At 38.2% G+C, this 19,218-nt stretch overlaps 2 protein-coding genes across 3 annotated transcripts in view; one reads left to right on the top strand and one right to left on the bottom strand.

The window, feature by feature from the left end:
- Positions 1 to 1,446: 1,446 nt before the first annotated feature.
- Positions 1,447 to 13,545, bottom strand: CCT5 (chaperonin containing TCP1 subunit 5). The gene is made up of 11 exons (XM_015827104.1): positions 13,328 to 13,545; positions 11,645 to 11,705; positions 11,392 to 11,556; positions 10,888 to 11,086; positions 9,221 to 9,413; positions 8,305 to 8,454; positions 5,757 to 5,876; positions 5,493 to 5,678; positions 4,058 to 4,195; positions 3,240 to 3,420; positions 1,447 to 1,784 (listed from the first exon to the last, which is right to left on the bottom strand). The coding sequence occupies exons 1-11, from the start codon at positions 13,430 to 13,432 to the stop codon at positions 1,657 to 1,659; spliced, it is 1,626 nt and encodes a 541-aa protein (XP_015682590.1). The 5' UTR covers positions 13,433 to 13,545; the 3' UTR covers positions 1,447 to 1,656.
- Positions 13,546 to 15,489: 1,944 nt separating this feature from the next.
- The window catches only part of ATPSCKMT (ATP synthase c subunit lysine N-methyltransferase), an 8,582-nt gene continuing 4,853 nt past the window's right edge, over positions 15,490 to 19,218 (top strand). Inside the window, exons 1-4 of one of the 2 annotated variants that reach the window (XM_015827094.1) lie at positions 15,490 to 15,508; positions 16,678 to 16,976; positions 18,136 to 18,273; positions 18,870 to 18,920. In XM_015827094.1, the coding sequence (XP_015682580.1) occupies positions 16,692 to 16,976; positions 18,136 to 18,273; positions 18,870 to 18,920 (474 nt within the window). In that variant the 5' untranslated portion in view covers positions 15,490 to 15,508; positions 16,678 to 16,691. Of the gene's footprint in view, positions 15,509 to 16,275; positions 16,406 to 16,677; positions 16,977 to 18,135; positions 18,274 to 18,869; positions 18,921 to 19,218 lie in introns of those variants that run through there. The other variant, XM_015827087.1, reaches the window with a different exon arrangement.

Raw genomic sequence — 19,218 nt, 5'->3', positions numbered from 1 at the left:
GGAGAAGACACAACTATTTATGGAAGAGAGAATGGAACCAAGTGTACTGAAAGAGGAATACTGCATCCAGTTTTGGTCACAATGTAAAAAAGATGTTGAGACTCTAGAAAGAGTGCAGAGAAGAGCAACAAAGATGATTAGGGGACTGGAGGCTAAAACATATAAGGAACGGTTGCTGGAAATGGGTATGTCTAGTTTAACGAAGAGAAGGATGAGGGGGGACATGATAGCAGTGTTCCAATATCTCAGGGGCTCAAGATATTGGAGTCAGGGGAGTCAAGCTATTCTCCAAAGTGCCTGAAGGCAGGACAAGAAGCAACAGATGGAAACTAATCAAGGAGAGAAGCAACCTAGGACTAAGGAGAAACTTCCTGACAATTAACCAGTGGAACAACCTGCCTCCAGAAGCGGTGAATGCTCCAACATTGGAAGTTTTTAAGAAGAGTCTGGACAGTCATTTGTCCGAAATGGTATAGCTTTCCTGCCTGAGCAGGGGGTTGGACTAGATGACCTCCAAGGTCCCTTCCAACACCATCATCATCATCATTATTATTATGGCCTTTTTATCTGGAACACTGAAGATAATATAATGTCAAGAACTTGTATCAGATAGTAATTCTCTGCTGCAGGTCTCTCATATTTTCTATAATGTAAATTATAATTATGAATTTATAAAGCAGTCAAAAAATTTTAAAAAAACCCTCTTGTTCCTATTCAAAGCTAGAAATTTCTTATATCGGCTTCCCCCAACCCAATGCCTTCTACATCTGTTACTTCAACTCAGAGTTTCTAATCTGCATTTCTTTGGATGAATTATATTTGTGAAAGAAGGCTACAGTTCAAACCAATGTTTAAAAGCATACTGACAAGACTCTAATATAATTAGGGCCAAATAACAAAGGTAAGTGAATCTCTCTCCCTCCATTCTGAGAAGCCCAGGCTACTGCTATTAACTTAGATTCAGAGTTTATCATTCTATCAGGCAGCAACGAAGTTGTGAATCTGACTAAATTTCAGCAAAATTAAATGGACCAAAGAATGGGCATTTATAAAATCCTACTGTATTCCAAAGGAGTAATTGCCAGAGTGCTCTGCTTTTCTGAATCCACTTAACTACTCTGATTACTGCAGCATTACAACTACACTAAGACTGTTTAATATAGCGGTTCCCAACTTTTTCTATGCCCCGCACCTCTAGAACGCTTCTGATATATTCTCGCACCAATTACAAAAGTTCAAAATAATGGCAACAAATTATGCACATACACCATAATTTTGAAACTTCTAAACCCAAGTTTTCGCACCCTCTGGAATATTGTCTCGCACCCCCCGGTTGAAAACCCCTGGTTTAGTACATTCCCTGCTAAATCCCAAACTTCAGAAAAAATACAGTTTATACAAGTCATATTAACTTCAGTACATAATAAAAGGAATTAGGGCTGCAAAGAATGTATAAGTGAGGTTTATTCTTTCTACAGAAACTCCGTAGAACAGAAGGTTAAATACAGTATAACTTAAAAAATGCTCAATGATACTTCTGAAGTATTGAAGTTTCACTAGTAATTTATTGATCCAATAACATCAAACAAAGTCAGCCTGTGGGAAAAATTCTGTTGATGTGACTACAAAATTTATAACACTTTAGCTTTTACATGTTCATTCTTCAATTTCACCAGGCTTGCGAATATCATCTATCTTCAGAATCATTCTAACCATCTGAGTGGCAAGGGAGATCTGCTGCTTTTTGCCAAGTAAAGTTTCTATAACATTTTGCTCCTTCATATCTGTCAAAAGAGAAAATTTAAATGCATTGAGTTCATTAAAAATGGCAATGACTTTATTCTAAAACAATGCAAAATAAAACAAAATATAACATTCAAATCCCATGTACCACCTATTTACTTGTGGTTCTTATATTACATTTTTGCCATTATATTCAAGCAGAGCTTATGGAAATCATAGTTGATAAGCCACCATTTCTGTATAATAATTACCAGTCGTATTTGCCAAATGACTCAATTTGCAGACTTCTGAAGCATTTATTAAACCAGTACCTATTAGTTATCAGTTTGAATTTATCCAAAGGCAAGTCTATATGACAGAATATTTTCCCTGCTTATTACTGGTCCTAAAGGGATCTAACTAAACGGTTTTTGTATCTAGAGGGAACAGTAAGACTATAGTTTATTTATCACAACATAAAGACACACAGGTAGTCCTGAACTTACAATCATTCATTTAGTGACCGTTTGAAGTTACATCAGCACTGAAAAAAGTGACTTATAACTGTTTTTCATACTTAGGACCATTGGAGCAGCCCCATGGTCACATGATCAAAACTCAGCACTTTGCAACTGGCATGTTATTTATGACACACTGTCCCAGGGTTATGTGATCACCATTTTTAACCTTCCGACAAGCAAAGTCAATGGGGAAGCCATATTTGCTTAACAAAAATATGATTTGCTTAACAACTGTGACATTTTTTTTAAAAATGGGACAAAACTCACTTAACAACTGCTTTGCTTAGCAGCAGCAATTTTGGGCTCAATTGTAACCGTAAGTCAAGGACTACTTGTATATAAATTCATATTAAAGCTATTGAGGCTTGTCGTGGAAAAAACCCAATGAAAGAAACACAAGACAGCAGCACAAAACAATAATTCTTACTTTAAGATTCAGAGGTTTATTTTGCTAATAATTTGGAACATAGCAAGCATAATAACACAACATCACTTACATTAATAACCCATTGCAATGAGGTCCACTGACATAGCAATTCCAAAGGACAGCTATAGGCCAATGGCCCCGAACTGATCTTGAGCTATGACTTTTATACCTTTATTCCAACGACCACCCACTGATGGTCATTATCTTACAAAATCAGTTCCTTGTTCTTACTTGCTGACCAGCAGTTTCCACATACACCCGTGTACATCTGAAACCTTCATCCATCTGTTCCTTTCAGTTCCTCATTTCCCACGGTTACAATGCTCATGTTCTAAATATACATATAAAACTATCTACTTTGCCATTTCACATTGCGCACATTGCAACAGCTTAGCAAATTACAAATAATTTGTCTCTATTATGAAACTGCTTCAGTTAAAGCTTTTAAATCATCAATGATTTAATTTGATCCAGGCCTTATTTTACTCAATGAGTGGTGGGCTGTATTTTCATCTCCCACAGGCTTAAATAAGAACAATGCCAACCCATGTAGAAAAGTTAGTTCTTACCATTTGTTCCTTTACGTAAGCAATCAATACCCAGAGCAGGGTTGTTTTCTGTCACTTGTCGAGCTCGTACTGCAGTCATTGTTTGAATGGGATTCATGCCACTATTCTCAGAAAGTGCAAATGGAATGACTTCTAAGGCATCCGCAAAAGCTCTCATGGCATACTGCTCCAGGGACGGGCACTAAAATCAAGTTAGCAAATTTAGAATAAACAGTTAAATCATAAACCATCAGTTGAAACATCTTGATGCATTATTGTCTGAAAAGGTAGAGATGCACCAGTTCTATGCTAGAATTATTCTCTTCAGCTTTAAACACTATTATAATCCAAGAGATTTATTTTGATTAAATTACCAAGGAAGTTAATTTCATTCCGATGATCAACAGCAAACTATAGTGCTCTTAATAAAGACTATCCAGGGATAATTATTAATACTCCAAATCAAAGTACCCTATAACTTTTTTTTTTGGGCATTGCAGGGTTTATTTTTATCAATGGGTCGAAAGACACGGACATCTAGAGATTAAATTGCATTTAAGAATTTCTTTTGAAAATTGTTACTAATAAATGATGCTTTAATCAGAAAGAAACATTTTAATCATCTGAATATTCTTGTTTTATCAGCCCAGGAAACAATCCATTCCCTCAACCTAGGAGCACATAACTATTCCAACTACACATATGCTGATAGAAAAATGTTTATAGGTGCTCCCTCAAAAACATTAGCTATAAGTAAAATTAAATCTGCATCATCGTATTTCAGCCTCTGTAGTTCCAGAACTGCAAATAAAAATATTTAATGTATAAAATGTTTTTACCTTATCTGCAGCTTCACTAACAGCCAGTGCACAAGAGATCTCAGAAGCACCTCCTCCATAAACAATGCGGTTATCTCGAACAAGATTCCTGATTACACACAATGCATCATGAAGAGACCGTTTGGCTTCTTCAATTATCTTTGATTATAGGAAACAAACACAAATATATAAGAAGATGAAGTTCTTTACCTATTATTTTAGTCTCCTCTAGCTGCATATATCCTAATAAATATCTTTTAAGCTAATGAACTTACTATTTACCTGAGCACTGTAATCCAAAAATCTAAACTAAACTCTGTGGAACTCGTACATTCATAGAGAAATACAGGTAGTCCTCAACTTACCACCAACATACAACTGCATTAAAAGTTTGAAGTTACGACAGCACTGAAAAAAGTGACTTATGACCGATCCTTGCACTTATAATCATCATAGCACTCCTGCAGTACCATGATCACTGTATGATTCATTTAATGTCCATGGCAAAAAAGTCATAAAATCAGGCATAACTCAATGACTGCATTGCTTAGCTAAATTGACTGCTTTGATTAAAGAAAAAAAAGTACTTTTGTTTCTACTTGGAAACCGCTTCTGGACTTTGTGTTTGAGATGGGGAAAAATGAAACGTTGACTTTGTGTTTTTACTGACTAGATAGATTTGTTATTATAGAAATGGCTAGTTTATACTATTATAAAAGTGAAAAGTTGATGTCTGATGCTACTGTTTTATTCTATTGCACTAGAGGGAGATGAATACCAACACCTTTTTTTCTTTTCTCCACTTCTCTTTTCCCCTTTCTACCTACTATTTGCTTTTGTATTTTATATTATAAGGTAATAAAAACTGTAACCATCATCATTGACTGCATTGCTTAGCGACCAAAGTTGCAGTCACAATTGTGGTTTAAATTGAAGATTACCTATATTTCAGCAATGCACATAAACATTTTTCAAATTATTTCTGTCTGGATCAAAAGCAGAACACAAAAAAATTCAATTTACACAAAGAGAGATGCGACCCTGCTCTCAAGCAATTATGTCTGGACCAAAATCCCTGTATCTGTAAGAGAGCTTGGGAATACTGCTATACAGCTTAGATCCCTCTGCTAATGCGCAGCTGAAAAACCTTTCTGGCCAACATCTGTTCTTTTCTTTATTTGCCCTGCTCAGAAGGACACAGAGCGACAAAATTTGCCCATCCAACCCTGTGGAGTTTAAGCCACTTTTTAGTTTTTTAAACAGCAAATTGGTCTTATTTTTTAAGGGCATGTATAAAGCATGTTAAAAGAGTAGCAAAATATGTAAAATAAAACCTCCAATGCAATCCTTTGAGAATTTTGCATTTATTAATAATTAACCACCTGAAAGACAGCCTATTATTTAGTATAACCCAGCCCTGAAATAGTGCCCCTCCATAAACCTTACTTGAACTTACCATTTTATTTCCACCTCTAATGAAGATAGTCACTGCTCTGGAATTCTGGCATTGTTCAATCACAAGCATTTTGTCTTTTGTTGTTCCAAATGAGATTTCTCTAACTATGCCAGCAAATCCTAATTTTTCAGGCGTCAGCTCACAGAAACGAGGAACAATGCGTCCTCCAGTTGCAATGGCAATCAACTGAAGAAAAAAAAAGACAGACTCGTAAGAAGAACATCTTAAATGTAACAACACAAGTAACAAACACTTAATACTTACTTCTATTTCTGGGCCACCAACCCAACGAACAGCAGGCAATTCATTCTGGAGTAATAAGTGATTGGCCTCATCATCAAATCCCCACTGGCAGATAGCTAAGTTTGCACCAGTATCTTTGATCTAAAAATACAAGTATTCCTTTTACTTCTATTTTAACTTCGTCCTTTTAAAGTAATATTAGTAGTGCACATATGGCAAACAATAGCTTTAATTTGAAATCAACAAAGCTACTCCCAGATCAAAAACCATTACAGTGGTTATCATATATCATACAATTATCATATAGTAATAGGGAAATCTTGGCTATTTCCCCCAAAATGGCATCTGGAACACGACCAGTGCTGACTCGGCCACCTGACTCCCCCCCTCACATCATGAATTCCCCCAAAGCCACTGTATTTCCCCATAAAGATGAAATTGAACAGGCATGGTAAGAAATATTCCAATATATTTATGCTAACTAGTAATGTCTCCCATAATAGTTATTTTGGAAATGGAAATCCCCTTCCTTTCCATGCAACCATTTTGCCAGAAAAGGTTGATGATCCTTCTTAATTGGCTACCGATACTAAAATTAAATTTTAAAATAAAAACGTTTCAATGAAAAGTACAAAAGGAATATGAGCCAAGAAATAAGCCAAGGAGTTAGATGCATGATAAGCAAAATAACGTACAGATTTACCCATCAGAAGCAAATATATCAAATATTATATTTTACGTGGATCAGTGCCTTGCTTTCATTCAAACACACACACACACACACACACACACACACACACACACAAAAGAAACATTAAGATATAAAATATTTTAATATAAAATACAGTGAGGGAAAAAATTTGATCCCCTTTTGATTTTATACGTTTGCCCACTGACAAAAGAAATGATCAGTCTATAATTTTAATGGTAGGTTTATTTCAACATTGAGAGACAGAATAACAACAAAAAATCCAGAAAAATGCATTTCAAAAAAGTTATAAATTCATTTGCATTTTAATAAGTATTTGATCCCCTATCAATCAGCAAGATTTTTGGCTCCCAGGTGTCTTTTATACAGGTACCGAGCTGAGATTAGGAGCACCTTCTTAAAGGGAGTGCTCCTAATCTCATCTTGTTACCTGTATAAAAGACACCTGTCCACAAAAGCAATCAATCAATCAGATTCCAAACTCTCCACGATAGCCAAGACCAAAGAGCTGTCCAAGGATGTCAGGAGCAAAATTGTAGACCCACAGAAGGCTGGAATGGGCTACAAGACTATCGCCAAGCAGCTTGTTGAGGAGGTGACAACGGCATGATTATTCACAAATGGAAGAAACACAAACTAACTGTCAATCTCCCTTGGTCTAGGGCTCTATGCAAGATCTCACCTCGTGGAGTTCCAATGATCGTGAGAATGGCGAGAAATCAGCCCAGAACTACACGGGAGGATCTTGTCAATGATCTCAAGGCAGCTTGGATGATACTCACCAAGAAAACAATTGATAACATACTATGCTGTGAAGGACTGAAATCCTGCAGCACCCACAAGGTCCCCCTGCTCAAGAAAGCACACGTACAGGCCTGTCTGAAGTTTGCCAATGAACATCTGAATGATTCAGAGAACTGGGTGAAAGTGTTGTGGTCAGATGAGAACATCAAGCTCTTTAGCATCAACTCAACTCGCCATATTTGGAGGAATGCTGCCTGTGACCCCAAGAACACCATCCCCGTCAAACATGGAGGTAGAAACATTATGCTTTTTGGGGTGTTCTTCTGCTAAGGAAACAGGATGACTTCATCGCATCAAAGGGACGATGGATGGGTCCATGTACCATCAAATTCTGGGTGAGAACCTCCTTCCCTCAACCAGGGCATTGAAAATGGATCGTAGATAGGTATTCCAGCATGACAATACCCAAAACACACGGCCAAGGCAACAAAGGAATGGCTCAAGAAGAAGCACATTAAGGTCCTGGAGTGGCCTAGCCAGTCTCCAGACCGTAATCCCATAGAAAATCTGTGCAGGGAGCTAAACATTCGAGCTGCCAAAAGTCAGCCTCGAAACCTTAATGACTTGGAAAGGATCTGCAAAGAGTGGGACAAAATCCCTCCTGAGATGTGTGCAAACCTGGTGGCCAAGTACAAGAACCGTCTGACATCTGTGATTGCCAACAAGGGTTTTGCCACCAAGTACTAAGTCATGTTTTGTGAAGGGTCCAAATACTTATTTCACTCATTAAAATGCAAATCAATTTATAACTTTTTTGAAATGCATTTTTCTGGATTTTTGTTGTTGTTATTCTGTCTCTCACTGTTACAATAAACCTACCATTAAAATTATAGACTGATCATTTCTTTGTCAGTGGACAGACGTACAATATCAGCAGGGGATCAAATAATTTTTCCCTCACTGTAGATATAAAAAAAATAAGAATGGAAATAATTTCACATTTAGTAAGTAATTACGATTGTATTGCTACTCAATTATCATTAACATTAACATAATGTAGATACTTAAAACAAAAATTTTATAAAACTTCTGTTATTGTCAAGTGCATCTTCTAACCTGTTTCACCATCTCATCAAATTTTTCTTTTTCATACTGCTGCAATGCCTTGAAGTCTTCTACACAGGTAACATCAAGCTTATGTTTAGTTTTTGGTTTAGGAGGTTCAAATGGACAGGTCAGTATTGCAATTTTAGCATCTTTAACTTCCTGAAGAAAGAAGGGTAGCATTTTAAGAGGCAGTTAACTGATTTTTGTATCTAATAAAATTAACTATTCTCTAATTATAAAGGAGATAACATAATAAAATAGCAATGGGAGCACCTGGAGACTTCAACTGGTCCAGAATGCGGCCGCGCGGGCGGTGTTGGGAGGGACTCGTCGCTCCCATGTAACACCGCTCCTGCGCGAGCTGCACTGGTTACCAGTGGTCTTCCGAGTGCGCTTTAAGGTGTTAGTTACCACCTTTAAAACGCTCCATGGCATCGGACCTGGTTACCTCCGAGACCGCCTTCTNGATTTCCTCCCATAGACTGGTACGCTCCCACAGAGTGGGTCTCCTCAGGGTGCCGTCGGCCAAACAATGTCGGCTGGCGACCCCCAGGGGGAGGGCCTTCTCTGTGGGTGCCCCCACCCTCTGGAACGAACTACCCCCCGAGATCTGGACGATTCCGGATCTCCTTACTTTCCGCCGCGCCCTCAAGACATGGCTTTTCCAGCAAGCGGGCCTGACCTCGGGAGGATTTTACTTAGGGATGATTTTAAGAATAATTTTAATAGGAATAACAGCTTCTAATATTTGGTTTTTAATTTGGTTTTATAGGGGTCTATATTTTTTGTATTTTGTATTTGTACTTGTTTTAATATGCTGTGCACCGCCCTGAGTCCTGCGGGAGAAGGGCAGTATATAAATTAAATAAATAAATAAATAAATAAATAAATAAAAAAATGTATCACCAACAAAAAGATTACTCACTTTAGGCATCTGTGGGTGGCTGAAGTCTTTATCCACAATAACTCCTTTTATCAACTGAGTGTCCTCCAATCTACCACCAACTTTGCCTTGGACCTTTATCAGCTCAAAATCAACATCTCTACGTTCCATATCTGCCACTGTTAATATTGCATTAACAGCTATTTCTGCCATTTGTCTATGGCAACGATTAATTCTAAATACAAAAGAAAGAATTGATGCAGCTTTTTCAGATGCTAAAACAAAAGCAAACAAAATTTTATAGAACAAAATGATTTACCAAGATGTAGAAGAATATATATTATACAAACTACACTGTAGAACAATGCTGAAGCAAATTGGTAGTTGACATAAGATTAAATTATGTTATTCTATATCTTCTTTTAAAATGCGCTTAACTTTGCCACTTTGAAAAAAACCAAACCATTCAGCACTTAGACAGTACGTTATACATGGAAAGGATAATCATCTGATTCTCTCACTTGTTCACTACCATTAATTCAGGTGACACAGTAATATGCATACATGAATTTCTAAGGCCATTTAACTCCATGGCAGCTGTGAGTGGTGTTCATATTAAAAACAGACTGAAACAAACATGCAAGCAAGAAAAAATTATGAACATCCCAAAAAGAGTAAAGCAAACATCCTCTCTGATATAATACCATTCTCTCAAGGGGCCTACCACTATATGACTTGGGGGGGGGGGATCAGGTTTAAGGCTTGTTTAAACAGGAAAGGGCAATACAAAAATTTGAGGGCATGCTTTTCCAAAGAGGATCTTTGACAGAAAATTTCCAGAGCCCGCGGACCGGATGCATCATACTGAAACCGCGCCCACCCCATTGCTGGCAATGGGGAAAAAGTCGCGATACGTCACGTGATGTCACATGACATCGCAAGTTTGACATGCCTGGTCTAAGCTATCTCATCTGCTTAGCAGAGCTTACCCAGACCACTAATATACAACACATCGTCTGTGTTAAAAATTCTTAATCAAAAACCCACTCACTTGGCAGCTGGCATGGTGGTTCCTACAAAGTATAGCTTTTCAGCAGTTATGCCCCTTTTAAATCCTTCCTTATAACTTTTTTTCCTGGTATTTCTTTTCATTTTACAATTTTGTTTCTTGTTTATTACTGGGTTTTATTGGTAGGATAATATTTGCATTGATTATAACTGCTTTTATATTTAATTATGCTGATATTTTAGATACAATACTTTACATTTTGAATTTAATATATAGTGTTTAAATATTTTATCGTCTTTACATGTACTTGGGGGGGGTGCAGTGGTTCAGAGGTTAGAGACACTGAGCTTGTCAGCTGGAAATCTGACAGCCTGGGTTTGAACCCAAGCGCTGGGCAACAGGGTGAGCTCTCATTCCTGCCCCAGCTCCTGCCCACCTAGCAGTTTGAAAGCATGCAAATGCGAGTAGATTAATAGGTAACACTTCGGTGGGAAGAAAACAGCGTATCGTGCACCTCAGCACATAATCATGTTGGCCACATTACCTTCGGACAATGTTGGCTCCCTCAGCCAAGAAACGGAGACGAGCATTGCCTCCTAGAGTTATATACGACTGGACTGTATACCTTTACATATACTTCAGAACAATGAGCAATATGAATTCTCTCATACACCAACTTAGTTCTTTGAAAAATACTTACATTTTTGAGCCTAAAGTTGTCTTTGCTGTCTGAATAAGAGGCTCGGTGTTCTCAGGATCAACAAGAAAACTGTCGCTGATCTTATCTAAATTTTCAATAGCAATACGAGCAGCTTGTTCATAACCATCTGCAATTCGGATTGGATGAATACCACGATCTACCAAGTGCTCTGCTTGTTCCAATAGTGCACCTGCCAGAACTACAGAACATTATGTATTAAAATGTTGTACTTTTTGCTGTAAGAAAATATGAAACAATTACTGGGAATTTATCATATACTTGCTGACAGGTTCCTGATAAATATCTAGAATTCTTTTGTAAGTAAACAAAAACTAAATGACCTGAGTTACCCAACATGCAGTAGAAATAACCTTAGGTTTGAAAATAAAGTATCTCTATATTAAGTAGTGTTATGAAAATGAAAGTCCAATTTGCTAGTTATTGCACAGAAAGTAATGCTATTCAATTAAGTAAAATTCTGATAACAAAACAAACAAATCTTACCAACGACACCTGTTGTTCCATCCCCAATCTCATCATCTTGCGATTTTGCCAATTCAACCATAAGTTTAGCAATCTGATGCTCCACATCCATCATATTCAAAATAGTAGCACCATCATTTGTTACTGTCACATCACCATCTTTGTCAACCATCATCTTATCCAGGCCTATAATAAGCATTTAAACAATAATATAATTAAAAAACCTTACAATGTAAAAAGCTTAAAAGTATACAGCATACATCATTTTGCTTACCATTGGGGCCAAGTGATGTTCTAAGTGTATTGGCTACTGCCTTGGCTGCCATTATATGAGACTATAAGAAAAACAAATATAAATTCAGCAGTTTCAAATACTAAAAATACTACATCTTTTGCACATGCATGCACACACAAACAAATCCAGACATTTTCAGGGCAGCTGCTTTTGCAACAGTCTTGCAAAAATTGTGCCCATTTAAATGTTTTGATAAGTGCTTTCTTCTTGCATGCTGTTAACCTCATCTGAATGATGTTCACAGCAATAATAGTGTTTGCCTAGTGACTGTCCATATCTTCTAGTATGCGTTATCATATTATCGGGAACAAAACAGAATTTTATGCTGCCAGAAACATCAAAAGTCACAATACAGAAATTACTCTCCCAGAAAAATATCAAAACTCAACAGGCCATTCCAGCTATGCAGACTATTTAAAAAAGATGGATTTGAAGATCTTGTGGAAAACAAAAGGACTCTTACGAATTCCAGAGGGTCTTAGTAGAGAGGTTTATTGCACAGGTTCAGAAACAATAGCAACCAAGCAATTCTGAACCCACCTAGTTTTATACTATCCTTTTTCAGGAACAAAGAAATACACATTGTAATATACATTGTAATACATTATGTTCACTTCTCATGGGTATACAATGGGTGGTTTGATACATACATTGTATCCATGCGCAATGTGCATTAGGTTAGTCACATACTACTGACACATCATTATTCTGATGATTGTTCATTATTCCACCTTAAAGATGCTAGAGGTACTTAAGATGATCCTTGACAATCCTTTTTCAAGTAGCTTATCACTGTCAGGACTCTTCCCCATGACCAAGTTAAAAGTGTTACGCACCCATCCATAAGCTTACAAAAAATATATCATTATAACTAATTATTTCTCTCACTGCTAATCCCTATCCTGTTACACTGATGATGCCAATGATGAGTTGTGAGGGCAAATTCAGGAAAGCAATTGGTCCCCCCCCATCTTTTTTCCCCTCCCCCAAATGTCAGAAGGCAAAGGAAAAGACGACACCGATCGCTTTGCTCATGGTGCTGAGAAGGATATACCGGTAGGTTTTGACACAGGGGGTCTATACTGTTTGTCCAAATTTGGCATCAAGACAAGTTGGGTCTGCAGAATCTGGGGGTGGGGGCCGTTCAGCAAACAGGAGGCGATCAGTTGCTGAGCTTGCAGCTGATCCACAAGGCGGCGGAGGCTACCCTGCAAAGACGTGACTCTGCTCTTTTCTACCACCCGTCTCTGCCCGGGCATCTGACTTCTAGGCTGCAAGGTTGCCATAAGCAACCGGTTACCTGACGTTTTAAGGAAACAAATCGGCACAAATTTAAACACAATCCTGCTAATCATAAGTCCCGCTGCACACGGTCGAAAACGCTGCTGCTCCTTTTCCCTTGTTCCAACAGAAATTCCACTCTCCCCCCCCACCCCACCCCCCACTCCCCAGGCCTCAAACAGCGTGTACGGGAGGGAATGTATTTTACCCACACAGCGATCTTCTGAGGCAAACTCAAGCTGAGAGCGAGGGGAAGGGCCCTGCCCGGCGACCCAACTCCACACCTCTGAACCTGAAATGTCCCGTTTCAGGAGCAGTGCCGGTGGGGCCGATAGAAGGCAGGGGACCGTTGCCCGATCCGTTTCCCGCCGCGACCGTTACCTTGAGGGCCTCCAAGCCCGTAGTGCGGGTCTTCCGCTCCTGGTCCTTGAGGATGAGGAAAGGCCGCCCGTATTCGTCAAAAGCTAAAGTCCCCATGGCCGACATAACGATGGTCGATCCCCCCGAAGGAAGACGCACGAGGCCACAATTCACTGCCAGAAAGAAAGAGAACCACGCTGTCCCGCCCCGCCTGAGGCAGTGTTCCCTTCTCGCGAGATTCACTCGCGGACAAGAGAAACGCATGCGCACTTTGCTTCTAGAATGTGGACCCCACTACATTCTAGAAGCATCTGGGTGGGGCGGGTATATGCGAGTGCGCAAGCGCATTAAAAGCGGGTATATGCGAGTGCGCAAGCGCATTAGAAGTATCGCCTCCCCTTCGGACCATAGAGCTGGGAAACACGCACACGCTGTGTTCATTCATTGCATTAAGCAACGATCCTATTAACAAACTATAGTGGCTTCATTTACATCTCCCATTAAGACAGTGTTTCTCAACCTCAGCAACTTTTAGATGAGCGGACTTCAATTCCCAGAATTCCCCAGCTTCTGAAGTCCACACATCTAAACGTTGAGAAACACTGCATTAAGACGTCAGTCGTGGCTGTACAGATGCTAATGTGTAGTCCTTTCCGAGACGCTGCCTTCGCAGTTCTAGCCTGTGGGAAATCTTTCAGCAAAACGCTATGCGTGCCTAGCTATGGATATGCACGAATGCGGGGGCCGCCTGGGTTCACACAGCTCACCAAGCCGAATTGAGAAATATACTAGTGCGGAATCTGAATAATTTCATCAATAATTTAGTCTTTATATAGATTACTCTGATTTTTCTCACTATTAGTTTGCCTTCCCGATGCACATTTCTGGAGTTGTGCTCATCTAAATCATATGCAGTGGTGTTAAAACGCAGCTAAAATTCAGAGACTAAAACAAAATTATAAATTTGAAAATTTGTTCATATTCACCCAAAGATGGAAGGAAACTGATCACAGAAAAAACAGGACACGTTCAGATTTTTAGGATTTACCTACAAGACTGCAGGATATTTTTAGCTAACCAACTTTTTCACATCTATAATTAGCTGAGTTTTGAACAGTACAACTTGTATAGAAATTAATGGCGCCCAGAAGGGTTTATTTTGTGCAGTTTGGGTCAAACGGATGTTTTTTGCAATGTAGAGATAGCAATTCAAGCTACTTCACAGACGATGACGGGTTATAACAAAACTGAGCAAAATACAGTGTTTTCAGTCATCGTTTTCTATCAGAACTGTACTAACATTAATTTTAATGTTAAGAAACTAAACAGTATTTTTAATTCAAAACGTGCCTTTTGGTTACATTTTTTTTAGGGAAAAGTATGCTGTTGCCAAGCACGTATAAAATCGTAATTTCTCATTAGCTTACCAACATTTCATTTTTACCCTGGGAAAGGGGCATCAGGCAAGACTCTAAAATAACTAGGCTCCAACTTCATGAAATATGTTTTCCGTCTTTGCATATTACACTGGTACTTCGGCTTGTTACAAAATTGATTTTCCGTTTATTTATTATGTGGGTGCATATAATGCACTTAATCTCAAACAAGCAAATCATGCGGTACATTCGTGTAGCACGACTGAAACACAGCTTTATGATGCGTCCACTTTTCTCTCTACGGGCTAGCTATTTGGATTTTACCCGTTTTATACAACGGAAGATACCCAGGATGACATAATTATTTTTAAAGCATAGCTTCCTTGGCTCTTTTTCATGTGGTGATGATGAGATCGGAGAAAGCATTAACAATCTTCGTCGCCCTATTTTCAATGCGGATCAGAAAAAGCGCTACTCTTTCGAAAAACACGAGTCCCCCTAATCCAGGGGTTAGGCAACCTTGGCTCTTTTATGACTTGTGGACTTCAACTCCCAGAATTCCTGAGCCAGCCATGCTGAGGGGAAAGGGAGAGGGAGCCAAGCTGAGCCAAGCTGGCTCAGGAATTCTGGGAGTTGAAGTCCACGAGTCATAAAAGAGCCAAGGTTGCCTACCCCTGCCCTAATCAAAATAATGGTATATCCACTTGAGCAGGAAGAAGTCTTTCCCGCGGTTTCCGCTATGTAGGAGCGGGCTTTCGGAGGGGCGGGGGCGGGTCGTTCTACGTCACTGTGTTCCGAAGCGGTGTGGCCAAGAGTGAAAGGGAAGGTAGGGAGCAATTTCATGGTTCTTGCTTGCTTGCTTCTCTGCCCAAATATTTAGAATTGCGGATTAATAATTTACAGATTAATAATTTTTTTCCCTCACTACTGTATTTTGTCCTCGATAAGGATACTATGATATACATTTCGTAAGCCAATGAGAACTTTCTGTTTTCGGTCACCAGCACTGTATCTTGGGCATTTTTTGCTTACTCTGATGGAATTGATTATGTGCCATCAAGTCCATGTCGATTCCTAGCGATCGCATACATACTTTTTTTTCATGATGATCTCTCCTCTCTCCGTAACCTGATTCCTCAGCTCTTCTAACCGCGCCCCATCACCACTTTCATTGAGTCTGTACAAAATATTAAATATGCAACATTTAATTGAAACCTCAAATCATTTATAAGAGATTTAAAAAAAAACATGTTCCTATCTATCTTTGCTTCTTCTAATCTGTTAAAATAAGATACCTTGCTTTAGCTTTTGTCTTTTTTTAACCAACTTTGCTCTAAAAACTATTATTGTTTTTGTTTTATTATTTTAATGTGTATTAGTTTTAATGTTTGTAAGCTTCCCAGAGTCAAGAGATGGGTGGCACATAAATAAATAAATACATGCATACATACTACATACAACTGACATCTTGAAATGTTTTGGAAGAAGGTAATGGCCAAACACTTCCATTATGTTGTCAAAAACAACAACAATATGTCTATTATTCAGCCAAAGTAAAACTTTTTATTTATTTAGAGCCAGTTTGGTCTGGTGGTTAAGAAAGCAGGAGATTGTGAGTTCAAGTTCTGCCTTACCAGCTGGGGGACTGCTGGTCACTGTCTCAGTCCAACTCACCTCACAGAGATGTTCTGGGGAAAATAGGAAAAACTTGTGTTAGATATGGGTAAATTAACTATGGCTTTACAAAGGTATTATATTTAATGGTAAATTTTTCAGTTGGCCCTGATAGCTACAGTAAATGAATTCTTGTTCATTCACCTCTCAATATTATTAGCTAAGGGACAAAATGGTGAGATTAGGAAATATGTGCCTGGATGCTGTTAGAAACCAAGAAATGAAAACCCAAGTAAAGGTTTTTTTGTTTAAATCAGGGACATAAATGTATAAATACTATCTATATTTTGTCAGACTAAACATACTACTTTCCTTTTTTAGGTTTTTTGTCTGTTATGTCAAAAATACTTGCTGAAAGCAGTGCAACTCAAGAAGTTACACTTTTGACGGCTGCTGATGAAGACTCTAGCAAAAGGACTTGGGGTGTTTTGCTCCCCGGTATAATTGGTGGGACATTAGTAGCCTTATATTCTGTGGCCATTCCATTTATTGCTCCAGCATTGAGAAAGCATTGCCTGCCATTTGTGCCTGCAACTTCAAAGCAGATTGAAAATGTTCTAATCATGTTGAAAGGCAGAAAAGGAATGCTAGTTGACATAGGAAGTGGTGACGGACGTATTGTAAGTTTAAATAGAATTGTGTTTAATGAAATAGTCTTCAGTGAAGTGCATCTTGACACACAACCCTTGTCTTAAATACATTCTTATATCTTTCTCAGGATAAGGATGGAATTTAAAATCATACACACTATTTAATGAAGCAACCTGCTATTGATACAAGCATCCAGCTCAGTATTATTCAGAAAGAGTAGCTTTTTAAATGCTTTTAGCTGGTAATGTTAACAATTGTTCTGGAGCTCTTAAGGCACGAAAGAAAAGTACTATAGCTCTCATTTATAAAATAGATCAATAGAATTCCTGGATTACAATATACGATCTAGTAGTCTTCTGGGATGCATTCTTTTGGCCTCTCTTTCCTTCCACGTTTCCTAGTCCATCATGCACTTGTAGTTAGCTGGGATTTAATGTGCATTATAATCTTAGAGCAAAATAAGGAAAGGGAAAAATGGGATCAAAACGGGAGAGCTACCTCATCTGATTTGGCTGTAAAACAAGAATAGATGGGATCAAAAGAAGAAACCTATTGGAGTGTAACTTTTACAGTCTTCTTGTGCTATTACAAGCCTAAACAGCTGCTCTGGGTTATGACCTGGCAATCCTCTTAGCCATGTGGGTTCAACTTTTTGTTTTGTTTGATGCAGAAATATTCCATACATGAAGCGAAGAGGAGCTTCATGCAGACTAGTGGGTAGAATGGTGGAGAGGGAATGGGTTACCGTAGTTTAATCATTTTCTACAAGCCTACTCTTATTTTCTTTGTAAGCCATTAGGGAAATCTCTTCCTTCATGACTACTGTGGAAAACAAGTAGGCTGGCTGGCAGAGGAGTTACAAGGCTTTTTTTTTTTTTAATTTATTTAACCAGAAGCTTGTAAATCTGGATTTTAATGTTTCCCCCCCAACCATTGCAGTCAATAAAGAGTATTAGCTTCTCAGCAGACTAATAATTTTTTTGCAGACTAATAATTTATACAGATTTATTAAAATTGCAGTAAGACTACAAAGTACAATAAATCTCTTACATTTATGATGAATCTGGCAAAATTAGGGCAAATTGCTAAGCCTATTTATTTGGCTGTCATATACGTACACACACACACACACAACATTTTATAATAAAACAGTTTTTAAAAATTAAATACTTATTTATCTTTACGCAGGTAATAGCAGCTGCAAAAGTTGGATTTAAAGCTGTGGGTTATGAATTAAATCCTTGGTTAGTATGGTATTCGAGGTACCGTGCCTGGAGAGAGGGAGTTCATCAAGATGTCAATTTTTACATTTCAGACTTATGGAAGGTATGCAAACGTAACAACACAGGATGCAAATCATCAGCTGTCTAGAGAAAACAAATATCTTACTGTGGCTTTTAATAGGTTTAAAATGCTTCTTACATCCATTAATATTTCTGCGGAGTAACTCAGTGGAATTACTGGGCTATATTTTTAAAACTGCTGCTATACAAATCAGTAGCAAAGTGGCAATCCCACTTCTCTTTCCCCATCCTTTTAATTCTATCTTAAGGTCACCTTAGATGTACTATTTATATAATAGATTACAGTTATTTGCTCCATTAATAAATAAGGTAGAAGGATTTATTCCTTTATCATTGCCCTCCCCACACTAGAGCCTCTGTATCCCTTACCAGGGGATTCTGTACCTGTCATCAGTATATGAAGGGAAAGATTTGTTCGGTACGAATAAAGGATTTTGTCCTGATAACAAGTGCCGAGTGCAGAAAGTTGTCCCTGAAAGCTTAGGGGAAAAGGATTGAACCCACTTGATCTAGCCACCAGGGTTTTTTTTATCTGATTGGCTTCCCTATACATGGATGTTCCTGAATGAAAAGTGCATTTATATAAATCCTTAAATTTGACATTATATTTCAAAACAGGTCAGTTTTTCCCAGTATGCAAACATTGTCATTTTTGGAGTTCCTCAGATGGTAAGTTTCCATTATTTAACCGCTAGACTGTCTAATTAAGAGATTGTGGAATCTTTGAGGTTTTTATTGATAGATTTGATAGAAAACTTTGTTCATCTTGCTTGGAGATTTGTTTGCTGCACATGCTTTAAAAAAGAGAGCGGGAGTGGCAATGTACATTAAAAGACATCTCACACCTATTTTAAAAGAAGCTGATAAAGAAGGAAGATATTTATTTGTGGAAATAAACTTAAATGGAAGAAAGTGTTTAATAATAGGGGTATATGCCCCTAATCAACTTGCAGCTCAAAAACAATTT

Source organism: Protobothrops mucrosquamatus, unplaced genomic scaffold (genome assembly GCF_001527695.2).
Source record: "Protobothrops mucrosquamatus isolate PMUCROS unplaced genomic scaffold, P.Mucros_1.0 scaffold_213, whole genome shotgun sequence".
Taxonomy (NCBI): Eukaryota; Metazoa; Chordata; class Lepidosauria; order Squamata; family Viperidae; genus Protobothrops; species Protobothrops mucrosquamatus.
The sequence above is the reverse complement of the archived record's forward strand: the minus strand, read 5'-3'. Positions and strand labels throughout refer to the sequence as shown.

Bases quoted from the DNA above. Each gene is read 5' to 3' on its own strand.
- CCT5 (XM_015827104.1), bottom strand. From the start codon at position 13,432: ATGTCGGCCATGGGGACTTTAGCTTTTGACGAATACGGGCGGCCTTTC. The intron at 5,877-8,304 runs GTTAGAAGATGC...TTGTATTTTTAG, and splicing joins TTGATGAGATGGTGAAACAG to ATCAAAGATACTGGTGCAAA. The intron at 1,785-3,239 runs GTAAGAACTAAC...CTCTTTTGACAG, and splicing joins CTTACGTAAAGGAACAAATG to ATATGAAGGAGCAAAATGTT.